General features: G+C 37.3%; 1 protein-coding gene across 17 annotated transcripts in view; it reads right to left on the bottom strand.

The window, feature by feature from the left end:
• Lrrc7 (leucine rich repeat containing 7) overlaps positions 1 to 19,753 on the bottom strand; it is a 468,470-nt gene that overhangs the window by 260,263 nt on the left and 188,454 nt on the right. For all 17 annotated transcript variants that reach the window (XM_045138031.1, XM_045138025.1, XM_045138023.1 and 14 more), the window contains one exon: positions 11,785 to 11,902. In XM_045138031.1, the coding sequence (XP_044993966.1) occupies positions 11,785 to 11,902 (118 nt within the window). The remainder of the gene's footprint in view (positions 1 to 11,784; positions 11,903 to 19,753) is intronic.

Raw genomic sequence — 19,753 nt, 5'->3', positions numbered from 1 at the left:
GGATACAATGAGTTTTATGGTAAAAATTGTATGTTTACCATTAAAAATGAACAATTTCCTTATGCATGAGTAGCACATGACAATAGACTTTACTTCTAAAACTACGGGTCTACAGTAAGTCTTCCCAACATATTTATCTCATCAAATCTATGACAAAATATAATTTGGTTGTGTTCACAAAAACATTCACAATATCAATCTCTGCATTATAGACTTAAAGGATCTCAAAAACAAAACTCTTTTTTCAGATGGATGCAGATCCTGAGGAGAGAATCAGCCCATTGTACCTCACTAGGATCCCAGCTGAAACCACAGAGTAATTGGGGAAATGAACAAAAGTGCTGCTTTCTTGGCAAACCTGGTATCAGCACAAGAGTGAAGGACATAGACACAGAGGACACTCAACTACTACCAAACCAGATATCTAGAGACACAAAGGCTCCCAAGACCTCATCACTGAAGTAGACCTAAAATGTACCCAACATGGCTTAGGGAAATTCATGGAAGAGGGGGCAGAAAGATTGTTAGAACCACATGTTGGGACATTATGCACAGAGACATTTCCTCTTATACATAACTGATGGCTAATCCCACAAATCATGACCCACATTCCCCAATGAGGTCAGTCACTGTGGAGGAGGGAGGACAGGGAGGAGGTTAACCATGGTACCAAGATGGCTGCATACACCCTGTGTACATAACTAATAATAATAATAGTAATAAAGAAAAAAAACAAAGGGCAAAACTCTTAATATAATAGAATTAACTAAAAATAGTAGAAAAGATGTAATTGATTACTTTATGTGCTATATGTAATTAACTGATTTTGTTCTTGGCCCTTCCTCTTTCTCAAGTATCAGGCCTGAGCATTTAAAAAGTTCTTGGTTTGGGCAGGAAATGTAGCTCAGTTAGTAGAATACTTTTCTAGGAGGCACAAAACCCTGGATTTGCTTCATAGAGCTACATAAAGCATTTCTGTTAGTGCATGTCTATAATCCCAGTTGAGGATGAAAGTAGGAAGACTGAGTTCAAGGTCACCCTTTATACAGAGTTGAGTTTAAGGCCATCCTGAGCTACATGAGACTCTATCATTACAAAAAAAGAAACCCTCTTCAACTTATCAACTCTTCCTTATTCAAGGAAAATCATTTGTTACTCAGTCTTGAGTGTTATTCATTCATTTCTTGTACTCATTCTGACTCCTGTTCCTCAATTGACCACTTGTATTCATTCTCCCCCTAGAAAGTGTATAGAAGGGACAGGAAGAGATCTGAAATCAGCTAATCTTTATTAGCATTAGAGAAACATCAGGTTTAGTAGGTCTGACTAGGTGTTTTCACTAGGGCTGCCTTGCCTATTACTTATGTAGACAGCAACATCTTAACAGAACCTTAAACTTGTAATGAAATAGCTTTCAATTTTATTTAATGATAAAATGATAAAATGATTTCTAGGTCTGGGGAGATGTCTTAGTGGGTAAAGTGTCTGCATCATAAGTGTGAGGACCTTATATTAGATTCCTTAGAACTCATGTCAAGTTGGATGTGAGAGCACACATCGGTAATCCCAGCATTCCTTTGGTGATATAGGAGGCAGATGGGAGATTCCCTGGAAGAGTTTATTCCACCTATCCTGGTATATTCAACAGTGCATGGTAAGAGAACCTATCTCAAACAAGGTGAAAGGTAGACTGACACCTGACTTTGTTCACTGGCTTCGATATTCCTGCAATAGTATGCACACTTGCACAGACAGACAGACAGACAGATGTGAAGGGTTCTAATGTCATAATAGAAAACAAAACTGAAGTGCCATTAAAATCTCTCTTAAGCTTTACACTGGTTTTAATTGATGTTAAAGTATGAAAATGAGGTATTTAATTGATATTGAAGTATGAAAAGAAATGCTTCTAGTGCAAAAGTGAAGTTTAGGATCTAAGTATGGGAGACAGTCTCATCACTAGTCCTAGAATTCAAATGAAAATATTTCAAGAAAGAAAAGGTCAACTATTTCAAATGCTGCTGATAGAGCAAGTCAAAAGGTAACCAAGAATGTCCATCACACTTAGAAAGGTCATTGTTACCCTGACTGGAATTGGCACATAAGTGGGTATTAGCATGTGCAAATAGAAAACAAAACAAAAATCTAAGCTGTTGCTGTAAGGGTGTAGGATTCTCTCAGGAAGAGAACCTAAGATGTTTTGTCTTGTTATTTTGTTGCTTTGAGGAGGTAAGGAATAACTTGTTGCTCACATGTATTCTGATGAGAATAATTAAGTGAAGAGAATCTCAGGGCTTCAGTACAGAGTGGGGAGACTTGCTGGAGTAATGCCTTCAGGCTGGCAGGACTTACTTATGGGAGAGGGGTAGGACTCATTTGCCAGTAGAAACATGAAGGGCTCAGGCAGGGAGTTAGGGCACAGAGGGTGGAGAGGACATTCTCTTCTGTGAGTTTCCATCTTCTCAATGGAGCATGCTCATACAGATGATGATAGAGGTAGTGAGATACAGAGGTTTGATGTAGAATAGAGGATGTAAACTTATTGCTAGTACAGAGGGTGGAGGGTAAGATGTCTTCGAGAAGAGACAATGATTAGTGTGGCTGCTCTTTCTCACTTCTGTTTGGTGACACATAGAAAACCACATATGACCTGTGTTGCAGTTTTGCTGAACTATGTATGTTGACAAGAGGGGAGAACCAAGGTATTAGGAGGGTCAACAAAAGAATAGTTTGATAATTAGCCAGAGAACTTGAATAACAAAAACCCAGAAGAGAAAACCTCTAGATTGGGTGTGGTGTGGGTCAAGAAGGACAGTGGCATTAGGGATTGGTGGCTATGATGCAGATGAATCTGGCTGCAGCTGTACAGGAATTGATCTGGAAAGAGCAGAATGCAGTCACATTGGGATTCATTGTTAACATTTATATCTTGATATTTGCAACAGTACCAAGGCTACCTAAGAAAACAAACTGAGCAAGTGCTTCTGGAATCACCTCTAATTATATTTCACATCAATGGCTTTAAGGATTGACCAAGATGCATTTAAAATATGGAAAAAAAAAACCTTTATTTTAGCATGGAGGTTATAGATTTTAATTACCTGTGTGAAGAAGGAAAGGGTAATTATCTCTTTTCACACAAACATAAGAATAGCAGATATCATAAAAATTTTTGAATGATTCGATATTCCTTCAAGTTTATAGAAAGTATTTCTTACTTACACATCTTTGTACAAATAAATATACATAATTATAGACAATGTGTATATAATGCTTATGTCTTCTAGATTTAACAAATTTTATCAACCTGAATGGTATATTCTGAGTTGTGATTGCTATATGCTAACAAAGCATAAAACCCAGTGCTATATCTTGTATAAAACACAACAGAAACATATTTAAGAAGAATTTTTCACTCATGTTTTATTTGTGATACCAAGTATTTTTACAGTCATATTATTTAACTTTGATATAAAGCCAGGCTGGTTATTTATACATTTAATGACTAGGTTTGACTTAGAAGGAATAAAAAATAGTGTGTATTGAGAAGATATTATACTTTATTTCATTATCATAATAATTTTGAATTTTACTAACAAAGAAACTGAGGCTTACTGGCAGATGAGGATATGAAATCAGGCTAAGCATATTTTTAATACCATTGCATTTTTTTATGCCAACCTGCATTGATGAACTTTAGGATTTAGACTCTTATTGGGTATAATTTCTAAAACTCAATTGTCAATGAAACACTTAAAACAAGTCATTCTGGGGCTGGGAAGATGGCTCAGTTGGTAAGAAGCTTCACTTGCAAGCTTTAGGACCACCTGAGTTCCATCCCTGGAATCCATGGAAAAAAGAGAGAAAAGGAAAATAAAAAACAAAAACAATAACAACAACGAAAAATAACAAGCTGAGCATGGAGGTGCACACTTAGGTCCCATCTCTGAGTAGGTGGAGGGAGGCACATATCCAGCCAGTCTAACTTCAGACCAATGAGAGGCACTGTCTCAAAAACGATGGAGGGTATTCCTGAGGATACCACTCGAAGTTATCCTCTGGTCTCCACATGAGTGTCCACACACATGTGAACATGCACATGAATCAAACAAAGAAAGGTAATCTTCATTAATCTAGATGCATAATTGCTCTCCAGGCCAAAGCCACAGTATCAACTTCCTGCAATGTGGCGTTTAATGGATTCTCAGGGCTGCTCGTGTAGTGTCCTTACAGGCGCTTTCAGCAGCATTCATTCTATAATTATCTCTGTCCAAATTCTCATAGCATCAACTTTCTACAACTTTGAATGTAATTTTCATGTAATATAGTCCTGTTTTGCTTAAATAGAAGTCCTGGCAAAATTTACTATAAGCTTACTTTAGAATCCTATGTGCAGTTTTATCAATAGCTGTTACAAGGAGCAATTAAGAGGCCTAACCTCAGTAGTGTGCTGTCATGAAGGCAAGGTGTGGTACTATGGAGTACTATGAAGTAACTCCAAAACTCTTCTCACCTATGTTTCCATTTTGTGTATGACAACTTTAACATAAGCACATAAAAAGTTTAGTGCTGGAGAGATGGCTTAGCGGTTAAGGCACGTGCCTGCGCCATGATTTACTCTCCAAATCCCACATGAGGCAGACATACAAAGGTGAGGCAAGCACAAGGTCGCTCATGCCCACTAGATGGCACAAGCATCTGGAGTTCGATTACAGTGGCTGAGGCCTGGGAGAGCCAAATGTCTCCTTCTCTCTCTCTCTCTCTGAATAAATCAATAAAATTTTAAAAATAAATTTTAAAAAGTTCAATACTGGAACTTGAGATAAACTTAGGTGAAAGTGGAAAATTTGTTTCCATCAATTGCACTCATTTACAGAAGATAATGCAATAGGAAATATTTAACAATAATCTAAACCTAGAATGGCAGAAACAAATTTAAAATTTTTATATAAAAGGATAACAATTTTGAAAATATTTTATTGAGAGAGAGAGAGAGAGAGAGAAAGAGAGAGAATGGGTGGACCAGGGCCTCTTGCTGTTGCAAATGAACCCAGATGCATGTGCCACTTTGTGTATCTGGCTTTACATGGGTACTGGAGAATTGACACTGAGCTGGCAGGCTTTGAAAGCAAGTGCCTTTAACTGCTGAATCTTCTCTCCTGCCCTACAAAAGGATACAATTTGATTAAAATTATTTTGTATGTCATGGAATGCCACTAGTGTTTGACATATGGGCAGTACTCTATAGGGGAGAAAGTAGTGACAAAAGATTTCAGATGGCAGTCTAGTATATACTAGAAAGTAAAGGCATATCACTATTATATTAATAAATTTGCAACAAAGTATTCAGTAGAGAGAAAAAGAGTGGGGGGACAGGAACTCAGTAGGTACTGCAGCAAGTTAAGGGCTTCCCATAAGATCCTGACTATTTTAGTGGTAATAAGTATACCAAATGCTGGTGAACTCATCAATGCTTAAAGAAAGTCACATACTGATTTTGCCTCCAGGAAGCATCTTGTGAAAATTCTGTAAAGTTTTTCTGACTTGACCAGCAGTATGGTCAGGTCATAAAGAGGGATACATCTGATGTGGTCCAGATGAATTAAATGACACTTCATTCACTCTTTCCCTTTCTTTGCTTAAACAGCACACATTTTGAGCCACTTCTATGTTGAATGGAATGTTTAATATTTATCATACTTGACTAATGAATGTCTCCTTCATTTTCAATTACCTACATTGCCCAACATTTCTTTCTCTTGCACTTCTAGAGGCTACCATGGATGTCCAATTGTAATTTACAAGGTGCTTCATTGGGTGAGGACATTGAATTGTAGAATGGACTCACAGTGGCTCATTATTAGCTGAATTTGTTTCTTATAAGGCTGTTTAAGAATTCATGGAGGCATAGAGAACTGGCAGATCATGTCATCCCAGAAAAAGCAAATTGACCTCTATGTGACAGCCCAAGATGGATTTCAGTGGGCAAGGGGACTGGGAAGGTCCTTTCTTCTTGTGTTCCATTACATAACCCAACTGTAGTGCTGCGCGCGCGCGCGCACACACACACACACACACACACACACACACACACACACACACATTTTGGTAGTTCTATATCCTTACGAAGATATTATAATCAAAAGTTCTGGGATCTGGGTCTTGCCATGAAGTTCTTTAATGGGAACACATATAATTGATTTTCAGTTCATTTGTTAAATATATTATCATGGGAAGAGCTAGATTTTTTTGGAGAAGAAAAGTAGCTTTAAAGTGAAGGACTTGTGATTTTTTGATTACACATTAACAGTGTGAAAAGTGCAGAATTTAATAGGGTAATGTAATAAGTTTAACCATAACTAAATTGTCTAATGCTTTGCCAAACACGAAAGGGCACATTACCACATTCTGAGCATGAATATGTGGTGGCAGGTCTCCCTAGCCCACACAAAGCACTCCAGAAATAACTATGCTAAGAACTTATAATATATAAAGCAAGTGTCTCTGCTCTTAATATGCAAGGTTTCATGATTTCTGTCATTTAACTGGTTTATTTATATCTGCTTTCTCGTGTGTGTTTGGAACAGAAAAATCCTTTTATTTCCTGCAGATGGAGGATGTGATCCATTCTCAGGGTTTCATGTGATTTGGGGGAGAGTGTGGAATAATTGGCAAGTCAATAACTTATATAATAATACGCCAACACTGATTGCATTCCATCATAACCAACAATAGTGATTTTTCCCACTATGGTGCTGTGCAAGTCCATTCATTTATAGAAGTAAATTTTAGAAGAAGAGAGAAAAATCACTTAATTGCTAGAGAATTAAGAAGCACTTTCAAATTAATTCATTTTCATTTAAGTCCTTATATTATGGTTGTCGTTGTCTCTGGAAAGCAGCCCAACAATCAAACTTGAGATGAAATCACTGCCTAATTAGACCTTATCATTCATTACCTAACTTTGCCATATGACATAACTGATTCCATCATGGCTATGTGTCAGCAGTACAGACAGGCTCAGACTATGCAGAGATCACCATGTCATGAAATGTATTCATCTCTGATTCACAAAAGATTCTAATCATACTATTCAATTAAGATGTGAACAATCATAGACAAAACCTCAATGGAATGGAGATTGGTTCATTTTCTCCTGAGTCTGCCTGCAATTAGGTAACAAGAAGAAATAAAAGAAGGGAGATTCATATCAGCACAATAAATCCATATTTCTCTGATTACACAGATAGATGAGCAAAATTTAATAAAATTAACTGAAACTTTGAAGGCTTTTAAAAATATTTTGCTTATATATTGAGAAGGAAGATAGGAGAGAATGGGTGTACCAAGACCTCTAGGCACTGCAAAAAAACTCCAAATTCTGTGCCACCTGTGTCTGGCTTATATGAGTGTAGGGGAAATGAACCTGGGTCCTTAGGCTTATCAGGCAAGCACCTTAACTACTAAGCCATCTCTTCAGGCCTTGAATGGTTTTTTAATTGAACACAAGATGCGGAAAGCCTCATCTTCGAGCCCATAGTTTTCCAGTTAGCCTGGTGTTTTGAATCTCCCAAGTGCACAGCTATTCCAAATAGTGTGTTTTTCTTAAATCAAATGGTAGATAAGAACATAAAATTTTACATATTTCTGGGGTGTCATGTGATATTTTGATGCATGTATATCTGTATGTATTTATCCCCTTAAGTATTTACCAAATCACTGTTAAAACTTTCTTCCAGCTTTCTGAAACATCAAACACTTGATGGTTTTCAGTTAACCTAATGTGGAGTATCACCCCAGAACAGTTAATTCCTGCTTACTGAGATAGTACCGTGGACTTGGTGGTCTTTAGTAATCCCAGTGTATGATACCTTCCTGGAATTGCTCATTTCTGCTGATGGAAACAGTACCATTGACTACTATATCCCCATCTATTCAGTGTTCAGGTGTGTAAAACTTGTGAACACAATGCATTTGTCTTAGATAAGCTCACAATAGAAATTAAAGGCAGAATAGTAGTAAGTCCCTAACTATTTTCATAATCAGGTTACATGTGTCTTTACTACAAACAAGGAACAGTTTGAACCCCGACAACTTGGTCATAGTATGAAAGCACAGTTGGAATGAATTAGAAGAGATGAACATTGTCTAGACCATGTAGCTGACAATGTGCCACAATAAAACTGATGCCCAAAAAAGTGTCAAATGCATTAGAATACTAGAAACACTCAAGGAAAAACTTAGATAAAGGAGGAAGAAGGTATAATAAGAATAAGTGCAGTTGCGAGTAAAAAGTTGCAACTAGTAAATGGAAAATTAAATTAAACAAGAAGTAGCACCAATAAGCTAAACAGGCATTATTGGAAAGATTTTAAACAGTAGAAAAACTTCCAGCAACACAGACACAAAGTGAGAAATGGATAGAACCATTATGCATGTTTGCAATGCAGAGGTCATAGAACAATTATGCAAGTTTGGACTGCAGAGTTCATAGAATAATTATGCATGTTAGGACTACAGAGTTCATAGAATAATTCTGCATGTGAGGACTGCAGAGTTCATAGAATAATTATGCATGTTTGCACTGCAGAACTCATAGAATAATTATGCATGTTAGGACTGCAGAGTTCATAGAACATCTATGCATGTTAGGACTGCAGAGTTCATGGAATAATTATGCAAGTTTGGATTGTAGAGTTCATAGAATAATTCTGCATGTTCACACTGCAGAGTTCACAGAATAATTATGCATGTTAGGATTGCAGAGTTCATAGAATAATTCTGCATGTTAGGAGTGCAGAGTTCATAAACAATTCTGCATGTTATGACTGCAGAGTTCATAGAATAATTATGCATGCTAGGACTGCAGAATTCATTGAATATTTATGCATGTTAGGATTGCAAGGTTCATAGAACAATTACGCATATTGTGATTGCAGAGTTCATAGAATAGTTATGCATGTTAGGACTGCAGAGTTCATAGAACAATTATGCATTTTAGGATTGCAGAGTTTATAGAATAGTTATGCATGTTAACATTGTAGAGTTCATAGGATAATTATGCATGTTAAGAATGCAGAAGTCCTACAACATTTATATATGTTAGGACTGCAGAGGTTATTTGCTATTCCAAGTTCAGTGGAACTCTTGCGTTGTTTGCTCCCCTTCTTTTCTTTATAGAGGCCCAAAGATGGGTTATGTTTCTTGAATAACTGCCCAGGCATCTGTCACAGAACCCAGGGACTGAGTAGCTGGGATTTTCTGAAGGGCTGTGTTGTGATCAGTGGGGTTGCATTATCATATGTACTATGCTCTTACCATCACACTCACTTTGCACAGGGGATGGCTGTTTCTTGGGTCTCATTTTGTGCAGATATTTCCAGAATATGGGGAATTAGACATGAAGTTAAAGTCACACGAGGATTTCTGGAGATACTTTCAAGCTTAGTTCTGAGGTGGATAAGTGTAATTTATGATTTCCTCATGTAATATCACCATCAAAAATTATGATATACCCTCAATAATGTCACTTCCCACTAGTTTCCTGATAACTGTTGATATGCTGTGTGGTTTTCTTTAAAAAATAAGCTAAATGGGGGCTGGAGAGATTGCTCAGTGGATAAAGTTGCTTGCTTGCAAAGCCTTAATAAATAAATTAAAAAATTTTTAACATGAGTCAAATGTTTCTTTATCTTCACTGTCTACTAGATCTACCTGAAATCTAGATGTAGTATTTATTCACATGACATATATCAGAAATGATAATTTGGAAGTATATTTGATATGTGAGTATATGTAAACAAATAAATAGTGGTAAATAGGAGAAAATTGCAGAAGTGTTAATACAATACAAATACATGGTCTATCAATCTATTTGGAAAAGAACAAAAGTAGACCTTAGGTCCCCTTTCAATAGGTGTAAGTCTTATTGCTCTTCTCTCCCCATGTCTGTACACAGTGCTCCTTGATTTGTCTTCTTGAAACCCTCTGAATGGCAAGTCATGTTGGTATAGAGAGATATTTATGTCCCTGGTTAACACAGTTATTATCTCCTTCACATAATATAGTCTCTATTCTATTTAGCAAATATTCAAGCTAAATCCTAAACTTGAACTATTTTCTAATAACAGTCTTAATTAGTCCTCTGTTCTCTAAGAATCTGTAATTGTAATTTGTGCCATATAATTAAACACTTCACTGAGTGGTGTTTTAGAGATTACTGATTATTTATGGAAGCTGCCTTGATCTATCTCATGACACTGCAAACTCATGATGACTCTCAACCATCTATTCACAAGTTTATTCAATAATTATTTATGCAGCTTCTATGATAAGCCACAGGCTTTTGGCAATGGAAATATACAAAGCCCCAATAAAGCAGGGGGACATCGCTGAATTTATATTTTAAAAAGGGTGCTCCAGATCATCATCAAATATACTGGATGTCACTCTGCATTTGGCAAAACACAGGGAAGGGCCATGGGATATGCTGTTAGTGGACAAGACCAGGAGAAGCTGAGCTGTATGAGACGGTCTAGGAAGGTTTGTGGAGGAGAGCTCATTTGATCAGTCCTGGCATCTGTGAAGCATTCCCACAGAAGAGAGACCAGGGTTCTATGCTATTGTCATGAAGCTTTGTAGGCATCAGATGCTTAGAGATGTCATATTCACATTTGACTAAGAGATTTCTGAGTGGTCTTTAAACAAAACAACTTAATTTACCTAAATGTTAAGCCAGTGCTACATGATGACTCCTGTTGATATTGTCTTGGCTTGGTTATTGTTTCCTAGGTAACATTCCCTAACTTCATAGAATTCCATCCTTCTCCTATGCATGGTCTTTAGGCTGAATGTAGCTTTATACGCTGCTGTTCAATCATCCATAGCTACATCCTGGCATGTGTTTCATGAGGGAGTTGCCTGTCTTCTTCATGCCTGCCTCCTTGGTACCAAGTGTACTGGCTGACATGATTTCAGCACTACTTGCATGTTTCAGCACATGCACATATTTTAACAGAGTGGCCTAAGGATGGTGGGGTCACATTTTATAACCTGAAAGTACCTGTACAAAACTTTTTGGGACTGATCCTTGAGAGTGCAAGCCATTAGGAAAGGAAGAAGGTCTTATTGGATGAATGAGAATACTGGAGACTTTCTGAGGCTCCAAGTTCCCTCGCACAAATTCTTGAAGAAATTTCATCCACAAGAATAGCTGTGTCAGCACCAACTAAAACATGAGATTCATGGGTTTGGACCCAAGAACAACAAACACTAACTAAACACAAACACGTTGGCTTTTAACAGGCTGTGCTCTACCCATTTGGAATGCCTCAGTGACCAAAACAAAACAGTCCCTTCTGCCACATGATGGGATTTCCATTCTGACTCTGAAGAAGATAAGTCAACAACCATAATAAGCAAGTAAACTACTCAATCTTATGAAGATGTAGTGTTTGGAGGAAAGTGGAGCCTCATGAAGGAAGCATAGGAGATAACGTCAAGAAAGGTAAAGAGTGAGGGGCCACATAGAGCTGTGAGAGTGAGAAGTGTTCAGAAGCTGAGAAGTATTCCAGGAATGTGAGGCCACTTATCAGACTTCAGAGAGTAAAAAGCCCTGGGTGAGCCTAGGACACTGTGAGAGGTTTCTGTCTTTGAGGTATGGTTTAGGTAGTACTTAACTTTTAAGTAAAATTGCAACAAAATCAAAGAAAAAAGTTTTTATATCACTTGTTGAGGATACATATGAAATCACATTTTTAGTAAAAGATGAAATGAAAATCTTACCATTTTTACTGATGTCAAGTTCTTTAAGATTTACTAAACTAGCAATGGAGGTTGGCAGACTGGAGAGGTCGTTGTCCGGAATGCTTAGTTTTCGTAGAGCTTGACAGTTGAACAATTGCTGTAATGGGAAATTAGCACCAGTTAGGTTGTAATCTGGTTAAATCCATTCATAGTAAACTTATTAACAAAATATTAGTCACTGATACACACAAGACACATGTATTTGTGTGCATGCATGGATGTGTGTGTCAGTAAAAGAACCATCCATAAAACCCTCACATTCTTCCACACAAAAAACCTTAACATTTTCAGAATATTTTCATAATCCATTCCGATGTTTTCTCTTACATACCACAAATAAACAAAACAAAAACAAATATAAAAACCTTTCTATCCCTGGAGCTGCTCTTAGCATTATTTAACTCTCTCTCTTATTGCTATCATGTTATATTTCATAACTGAGCTCCATTTCTCCATGTTAAATAATCATGTATATGTTACAGAATAATTGTAATGTATCAGTACACACATGTTAACATTATTTTGTGTCCATTATTTCATAAATTATTAGTGAAACATTGTACATGTTTCATGGGGAATTCACTGGTTGTTGCAGTCAGGTATGTATTGCTGGAAGAAATCACCAGACCAAGTAGTAGTTTATTTTGGCTTACAAACTAAAGGGGAATCTCAATGATGGTGGAGGAAATGATGGCATGAACAGAGGGTAGAAATCAAACCCTGGCCAACATAAGGTGGAAAACAAGAACAGGAGAGTGTGCCCAACACTGGCAAGGGGAAACTGGCTATAATACCCATAAACCCACCTGCAAGAATACACTGCCTCCAGCAGGCATTAATTCCCAAACCTCCATCAGCTGGGAACCTACAATTCAGAATACTTAAGTTTATGGGGAAACCTGAATCAAACTACTACATTCTACCCCTGGCACCCATAAACTGATAACCATGCATGATGTAAAATGTAATACATTCATCCAGTTTTCAAAGTTACCACATTTTTCATCAATCCTGATGATGTTCAAACATCCTCATAACCCAAGGTCTTTTAACTGAGCCATAATACCAAAAAATACCCACCAAAACCTGGAATGGCACAGAATAAACACTCATACTTCAATAGATGGCACTGGGCATAGCAAAGATATATTCAACCAATACAAGGTTTAAACAGGGCAAACATCAAACTGTAATTCCAACAACTCTAGCCAGTGACTAGTCTCCAAGTCCAATAATCCTAACCAGTAACAAGTCTCTGGAGTTCCAACTCCACCCCTCCAGTTAGGCTACTCGCAGTCCTGGAAAACTTCATCTGGGGCCAGCAGCTTTCCTGAGCAGCCACCTCATGGTCCCAGCATTCCACTGGGTCTTTACTGCAATCAACAGTTCATCCTCTTGGCTCCATCGGGTCTCCACGCAGGCATCCAGCAAACCTGCTTTGCACTGCCTATGGCCATTTCCAAAACACAAAACTGTATTGCAAACTCAATGACTTTCTCTTTCCTGCATTTCTTATACTTCACCATACTAGGTAGGGTGTCAATTTGTTAATCCAGGGGTGGGGGGATAAAGTAGACTTTGAATAATAGAACACTCCTTGGGCACTCAGGCCCCTTCAAAAGAGTCTACATTCTTCTTGTTGCCCCAGTGCAGGTCAGCTGGCCCAATTTCAATGGTTGTAATATCTAATATAATTGCAGCTGAATGGACAGAAGCTTCAGCTCAAAGATTTCATTCTGTGTCATATCCCTTTGCACACACCACTCCATTTCTGTGCAATTAAACTATTCACAACTTCTTAGGACATGGGCATCACAGCAAGCCTCTCACAAAAACTGCTTGTAGCCCAGTCCAGGCAAAGATCTCTCTAATCCATACAAGCCAAACTGCACAGTCCATGGTTCTTACTGCATTCAGCTCTTTTAGCTCTGAATCCATCTACATTTCTCTTGAAAATCAGTTCCAAAAGGCCAAAGCCACACAGTCAGGTGTCTAGCAGCAATTGACACCATTCCTCAGTACCAACTTTACTGTTGCAGTCAGGTTCACATTGCTGGCGGAAAACACCCAACCAAGAGCTGCTTTGGGTGGAAAAAAGGGGTTTATTTTGGCTGAAAGACTCGAAGGGAAGCTCCATGATAGAAGGAGAAAACAATGGCATGAGCAGAGGGTGGATATCACCCCCTGGCCAACATCAGGTGGACAATAGCAACAGGAAAGTGTGCCCAACACTGGCAAGGGAAAATAGGCTATAATAGTCATAAGCCCACCCCCAAAAATACACTGCCTCCAGGAGGCATTAATTCCCAAATATCCATCAGCTGGGAACCTAGCATTCAGAACATCTAAGTTTATGGGGGACACCTGAATCAAATCACCACACTGATGCTTGGATTTATTTCCCATTAGCTTACAGTGCTATCTGCAGAAGAGCCAAGAGCTAAAGCAGTAGTTCTCAAATCCACCATGGTCATGGCCACAGGTATATGGAAATGCCTTATACAGATTTGGATTCTTGGGTTTTATTCAGATGGCACTCATAGTAGTGAGTCTAGCATGGGGGTTAAGTAATCTTCAGATTTAGAAAGCACATAAATGATCTATTGGGGTGTCTTGACTTAGGTGTTCCCAGTACCATACACTGAAGTATAATAAATCTAATTTTTTAGCTCTGTCCAACTCATCTTGACTACTACAAGATATGAACAGCTGGGAGAGAATATGTGAATCATTTCTGGAAGAATTATCTTAATGAGATCTCTGCTGTTTGACATTTCTGATTCTGTTTTGTCAAATTTCCACAGATGAAGCCTGGTAACCATGGCTATCCAGTTGGCCCACAGTATATCTAACTCTCGCTTGTTCCTACATGCAATTCACTGTTTGTAGGAAAAATCAAGGCCACATGTGGCTGTTATTTCTCAAGTCATTAGCTTTGAAAAAGTAGGTTGTTTTACTTGTTACATAAGATAGGATATGAAGTCTCATTCTTTGGGTTAGTCATTTTTGGTTCTTTACAAAGATTATTTGCAATACTTGATACTTATTTGCAATACTTATAAAACTTCACAGTGAGAAGTTTGCTTGTTCTTTTGGGAGAGAGGTAGAAAGCAGATGCTGTAGTCACAGGAGGAGATGGCAGTCACCACCAATCTGAATCCTTCCAGAGGGACTAGTATGTCTGTTTCAACATGTGATGTAGTTAGTTACATACATAGGTCAAAAATAAATTTTCCTTATTGCTAATTTTTGTCACATTTACTACCTACTCTTCAGTCTGATTACTGTGACGATTTTAAAGCAGTGTTCAGAATAATGATCTTTAAACTACAGTTTTTAAAGAGCAATCTCAGAATAGCTAAATTATCAAGTGCTTTCAATTAAGGGAGGATTTTCAACTTTAAATGCAGCAAAAAAAAAAAAATAATAATAATAAGATGGAATTCCCTGAATGTGTTCTATCAAGGAGACTACAAGAATCTTCTGGCGTAGAAGCTAAGAGCATGGCATCTGAAACAGGATGGGTGTCTAATCAAGTTTGATTCATATGTTTACTAGCTGTGCAGGGTTGTACATGTTACCTAATGTCTCTGAACCCAGCCTGTGAAACGGAGATATTGAGTTATTCAATTTGAAGGCTGCTGAGAGGATAAAGGAGTATATTTCATTAATCTTAGCCCCACATTTTCCCATACTAATGTCTTTGATTATTTGAAATTTATTTTATAATGAAGAGTAAGCTATTATTTTAAGGATTCTCCCCCTTTTCCCCTTAATATTCCTATGATAATGATGTGTTCAATAATGAATGGATTTAGATTTGGTGAAGTAAGGTACTTGTGGAGTTGCCAATTTGATATATAGGAAAGTTCATATCTGGTAGCAATTAAAGATACTCATGCCCACTGATGTTTTTCACTTTTCCAGATGACAAATTTCTTGCTGTTAGGAATCTTCCCTGGTTCATTTCTGTATCCACCAGTTTCTTTTTCCCACCTACCCCTGCGACTTGCATGATTTCTTAAGTGCAGTGTATGCTGAGTCAAGAGTTTTGAGAGTGTATGAGGGTAATTAACAGGAAATGAGAGGAGTGCTGAATTCGAGCTGACACAGGCAGTTTTGGATCAAAGCTTCAGAGAGGTAAACAGTCTATAGATAGGAGTTTCATAGACAAGGCTTCTGAATTCCAGTGAACTTCCCAATGTCTGTCCTAGCAGCTATGAATTGGCAAAGCTGTTGAGATGGCACTTTAGCTTTGAATGAAAAATGAGAAGAAGAATGAGTAGAAAACAGCTATTGTTCTTCAACATATTGGAAATAGAGAGTATAATTGATAGCTAATTATAGTGAAATTGTTAATGATCATGGTTGTTCTACTTTTCATTTGCTAATGATATTTCACATGTCAACAACAATAAAATTGTTTTGACTCATAAAATACTTTTGTGCAAAAGTGTGCATTGTCTTTAGCTAACAGAAGCAATATAATGCTGGAGAAATTAGTGTGAGTACACAATTTAAATTACTGACTCTGAAATAGGTTTTTAGGTTGTTATTGTTGGGTTTTGTAAAAATTGATACAGAAGAGAAAGGGCAAGAAGTTGAGAACAAAAATATTTGGGAAGCTAGGGAAATAACATCTGTAGCAGCCAGCTTCAGGTTCACTGAGATGAACTTCCAGACCAGGCACAGTTATGTTGTTTTCTTTTTCTTTTTTTGGTTTTTGTTTTTCGAGGTAGGGTCTCACTCTGGTCCAGGCTGACCTGGAATTAACTGTGTCGTCTTAGGGTGTCCTTGAACTCATGGCAATCCTTCTACCTCTGCCTCCTCAGTGCTGGGATTAAAGGCGTGCACCACCACGCCTGGCTCCAGGCACAGTTATGGGGGAAGGCATATTTATTGAAGCTCACAGATCCAGGGGAAGTTCCATTACGGCAAAAGAAACTGGCCTGCCTTCACAGGACCAAGCAGAGACAGAGAAGCACAAGTTTAAAGCCACATAGCACAGCACACTTCAGGATCTCCAGCTGGGCACACTTTACATATCTTTAGGTTGAAATCTGAAACCCACCACCACACCTAAGATCTGCCCAGTGACACTGCCTCCAGCCAGGTGGTGCAGATGCAAACTATAAACAATAAAGAACTGAATATATTGGGGGCCATTGATTCAAACTACCACAGCATCCTTAGCAAAATTCTGGCCTTACAAGCATGAGGACCTGAGTTTTGTCCATAGGAAAAAAGTAAGGTATGGTGGTGCATGGCTGTAATCCCAGCACTGGGAAGGAGGAATTAAGTGAATGACTGGGACTCACTGGCCAGCCAGTCTAGATTAGTTGGTGAGCCCTGGATCAATGAAACATATTGCCTCAAGAAAGACTTGGATAGTATTTATGAAGAGTGACACCAAGAGCTGTCCTCTGGTATCCACACCTGCACACACTCACACATGCACGCACACATACATACACAAAACAAAGGAAAATATTTTGAGCTAAAAAGTGTATTCAAAGTGAATTATTTAGTCACTTATTTAAGAGAAACTGAACAAACTAGATAAGTGGGTAGATGCAGGGGACACAGTGTGAAGAAGTCGTCACACAGACTCTAGCTACTACACATTTCAGTGCCAGACGTCATAAGTAACATTTGGAGAGCTACAGGGGGACACGTTTTATCAGGAAAGCACATACAGGATATGTGCAGCAGAGTGTGTTCATGGTGATGCTTTGTTGACCTGTAGAAGTGTCCCTGAGAAGAGTAATGAGAAAGGAATGGTGCAGGAGTAGGCATGGGTGAGCCAGATAGCGGCATTGTCACACTTCTATTACAACACTTAAAGATAGCTGTAATTCAAAGAATATATATCTCAATCCAGCTTTACATATTGATTGGGCATCATGAGGAGCTTGGGTTGTAGAGAGAATTCTCAGAATCTAAATGCCTACACATATTACAAGTAAATGTATTAAATGTCTACTGTATGTCAGTGTTGCCCCCAGGTGCCAAGAGGAAGCAAATATGAATTTCTGCAACCCAGTAACTTTAAATTTAGTACTTTATCATTCCAACAAAGCTTCAATAAACATGGGATTGTAAAAAACTGCTAAATATATACTGAAATAGTTAAATGGAATGAGTTGCTATAGTAAAACAAAAAACCAAATGATACAGATGTTAGGGAACAAACCACAATTTTAAAAAAAGCGAGTGCCTTTAGTATAAAGAACCAAAGAAAGGATTTGAAAGTATTAGGATGAAACATATTATTATCAAAGAGAATTCATTAGATAAAATTAAACACAGAATAGATATAGTAATAGTGGATAGATTTTAAGAGTAATTAGATAAATGTAGCAAGAAAGACAAGACAACAGAAAATTGAGAAGACTGCTTGATTACCTGAAAGACAGAAGAATGTTTAGGTGCTAGGGAAAGTTATTCAGAGGACAAGATTGCTGGGGCTCCAGCACTGGGAAAGGTACCCATTCTGAAACTGAGCAAGCTCAATGAATTCTAAATAATATAGAGGAATCCATACCCATGTTTATATGAAATTGCAGAGTGTAAGAACCAGAGGATCTCAAAATTTGCCAGAGAGTAAAAAGTAGCTTCAAATGACTTACAAAGGTCTGTTCTAGCATACCTGTATGACTATAGTTGACAACATTTTAAGATATGTTTCAAAATAACTGGAAAAAGATAGCTCCAGAGCTCTTGACAAAAAGTAATAAATGTCAGAGGAGATGGTGATGTTAATTACATTAATTTAATCATTATACATAGTAGACACAAATTGAGTTATCTCACAGTACCCCCTAAAATATGGACAAATACTGCAACAATTAAATATCAAAACAAAATTTAAAAAGTAACTAAACAAAACAGAGCTGACTTCTTAACAATAATTAACTCACAGATTCATTAGATGTTGTCATTAAACTATTAAGAGTTAATAATCTTATATTTACTGTTATCTTTTAACAAAAAGAGCAAAATTACACTTCAGACAAGGACAAACTGAGTTTACTACCTAGAAACTTTTCTGAAAGCAATTGTCTGAAGATATCTTTTTGTAGGGAGCAAAATGATCCTGGGGAGAACTGAAGGAAGTGGAAGGAAGTACTACCTATACATTTAAAATGTATGTAAAGGAAATGTGAGCTAACCTTAAAAAAAATTGATGTTTAAAGCAATGGAAAATTGACAAAGTGGCTGGTTATTAGTTTCCTAAATTAAGGGCAGATACAAAGTTCTGAAGAACAAAAGCAGTTCTATATGGAGAAAGATGAATAGACTAAAATAATCTCTGATTTTTCCCATTTTGGGGGAGGATAAAGATTTAAGACTAATTTTAGATTAAAATTAAATATGTATATTACTTAAAGAAGCATGTAAAAATTTATAGAATAGTAACTACAGAAATAGAACTTAAATTTTGATTTTCTAGCTAGTAGTGGCAAAATAAATGGAATGTAATAAGGAGAGGATTTAAAAATTTTAAAGTATATGTATTTTTTCTCTGTTTGAGATAGAGCTTTACTCTGTAAAGTTTACATTGTCCTCAAATCATGACAATCTTCCTGCCTCAGCCTCTTAAGTGTTGGGATTATGAGTGTGAGTTAACATACATATCAAGAAAAAATATTAATAAATATAGCTGAAAAGTATAAAAGACTTAAAAGTAACAAAACAGATGAAAATGTTAAAAAGTGAAGGAAATAAATACAACTATATCAATAATCATCTCATTCTATTCTGATACAAACAATGTTGCTCAGAATAATTTTCACACATTTGTGAGCGTAAATACATGGAAGATTCTGTGTAGGTAGACAGATGTATTTCCAAATTTACCAGGTAAAATACATTGTGTCACAAGTGACCCTAACAGTTTAAATTTCCACTCCCACTCACAAGAATAAGAATTAGTATTTTAAGCCAC

The sequence above is a fragment of the Jaculus jaculus genome, chromosome 19 (genome assembly GCF_020740685.1).
Source record: "Jaculus jaculus isolate mJacJac1 chromosome 19, mJacJac1.mat.Y.cur, whole genome shotgun sequence".
Lineage (NCBI taxonomy): Eukaryota > Metazoa > Chordata > Mammalia > Rodentia > Dipodidae > Jaculus > Jaculus jaculus.
The sequence above is the reverse complement of the archived record's forward strand: the minus strand, read 5'-3'. Positions and strand labels throughout refer to the sequence as shown.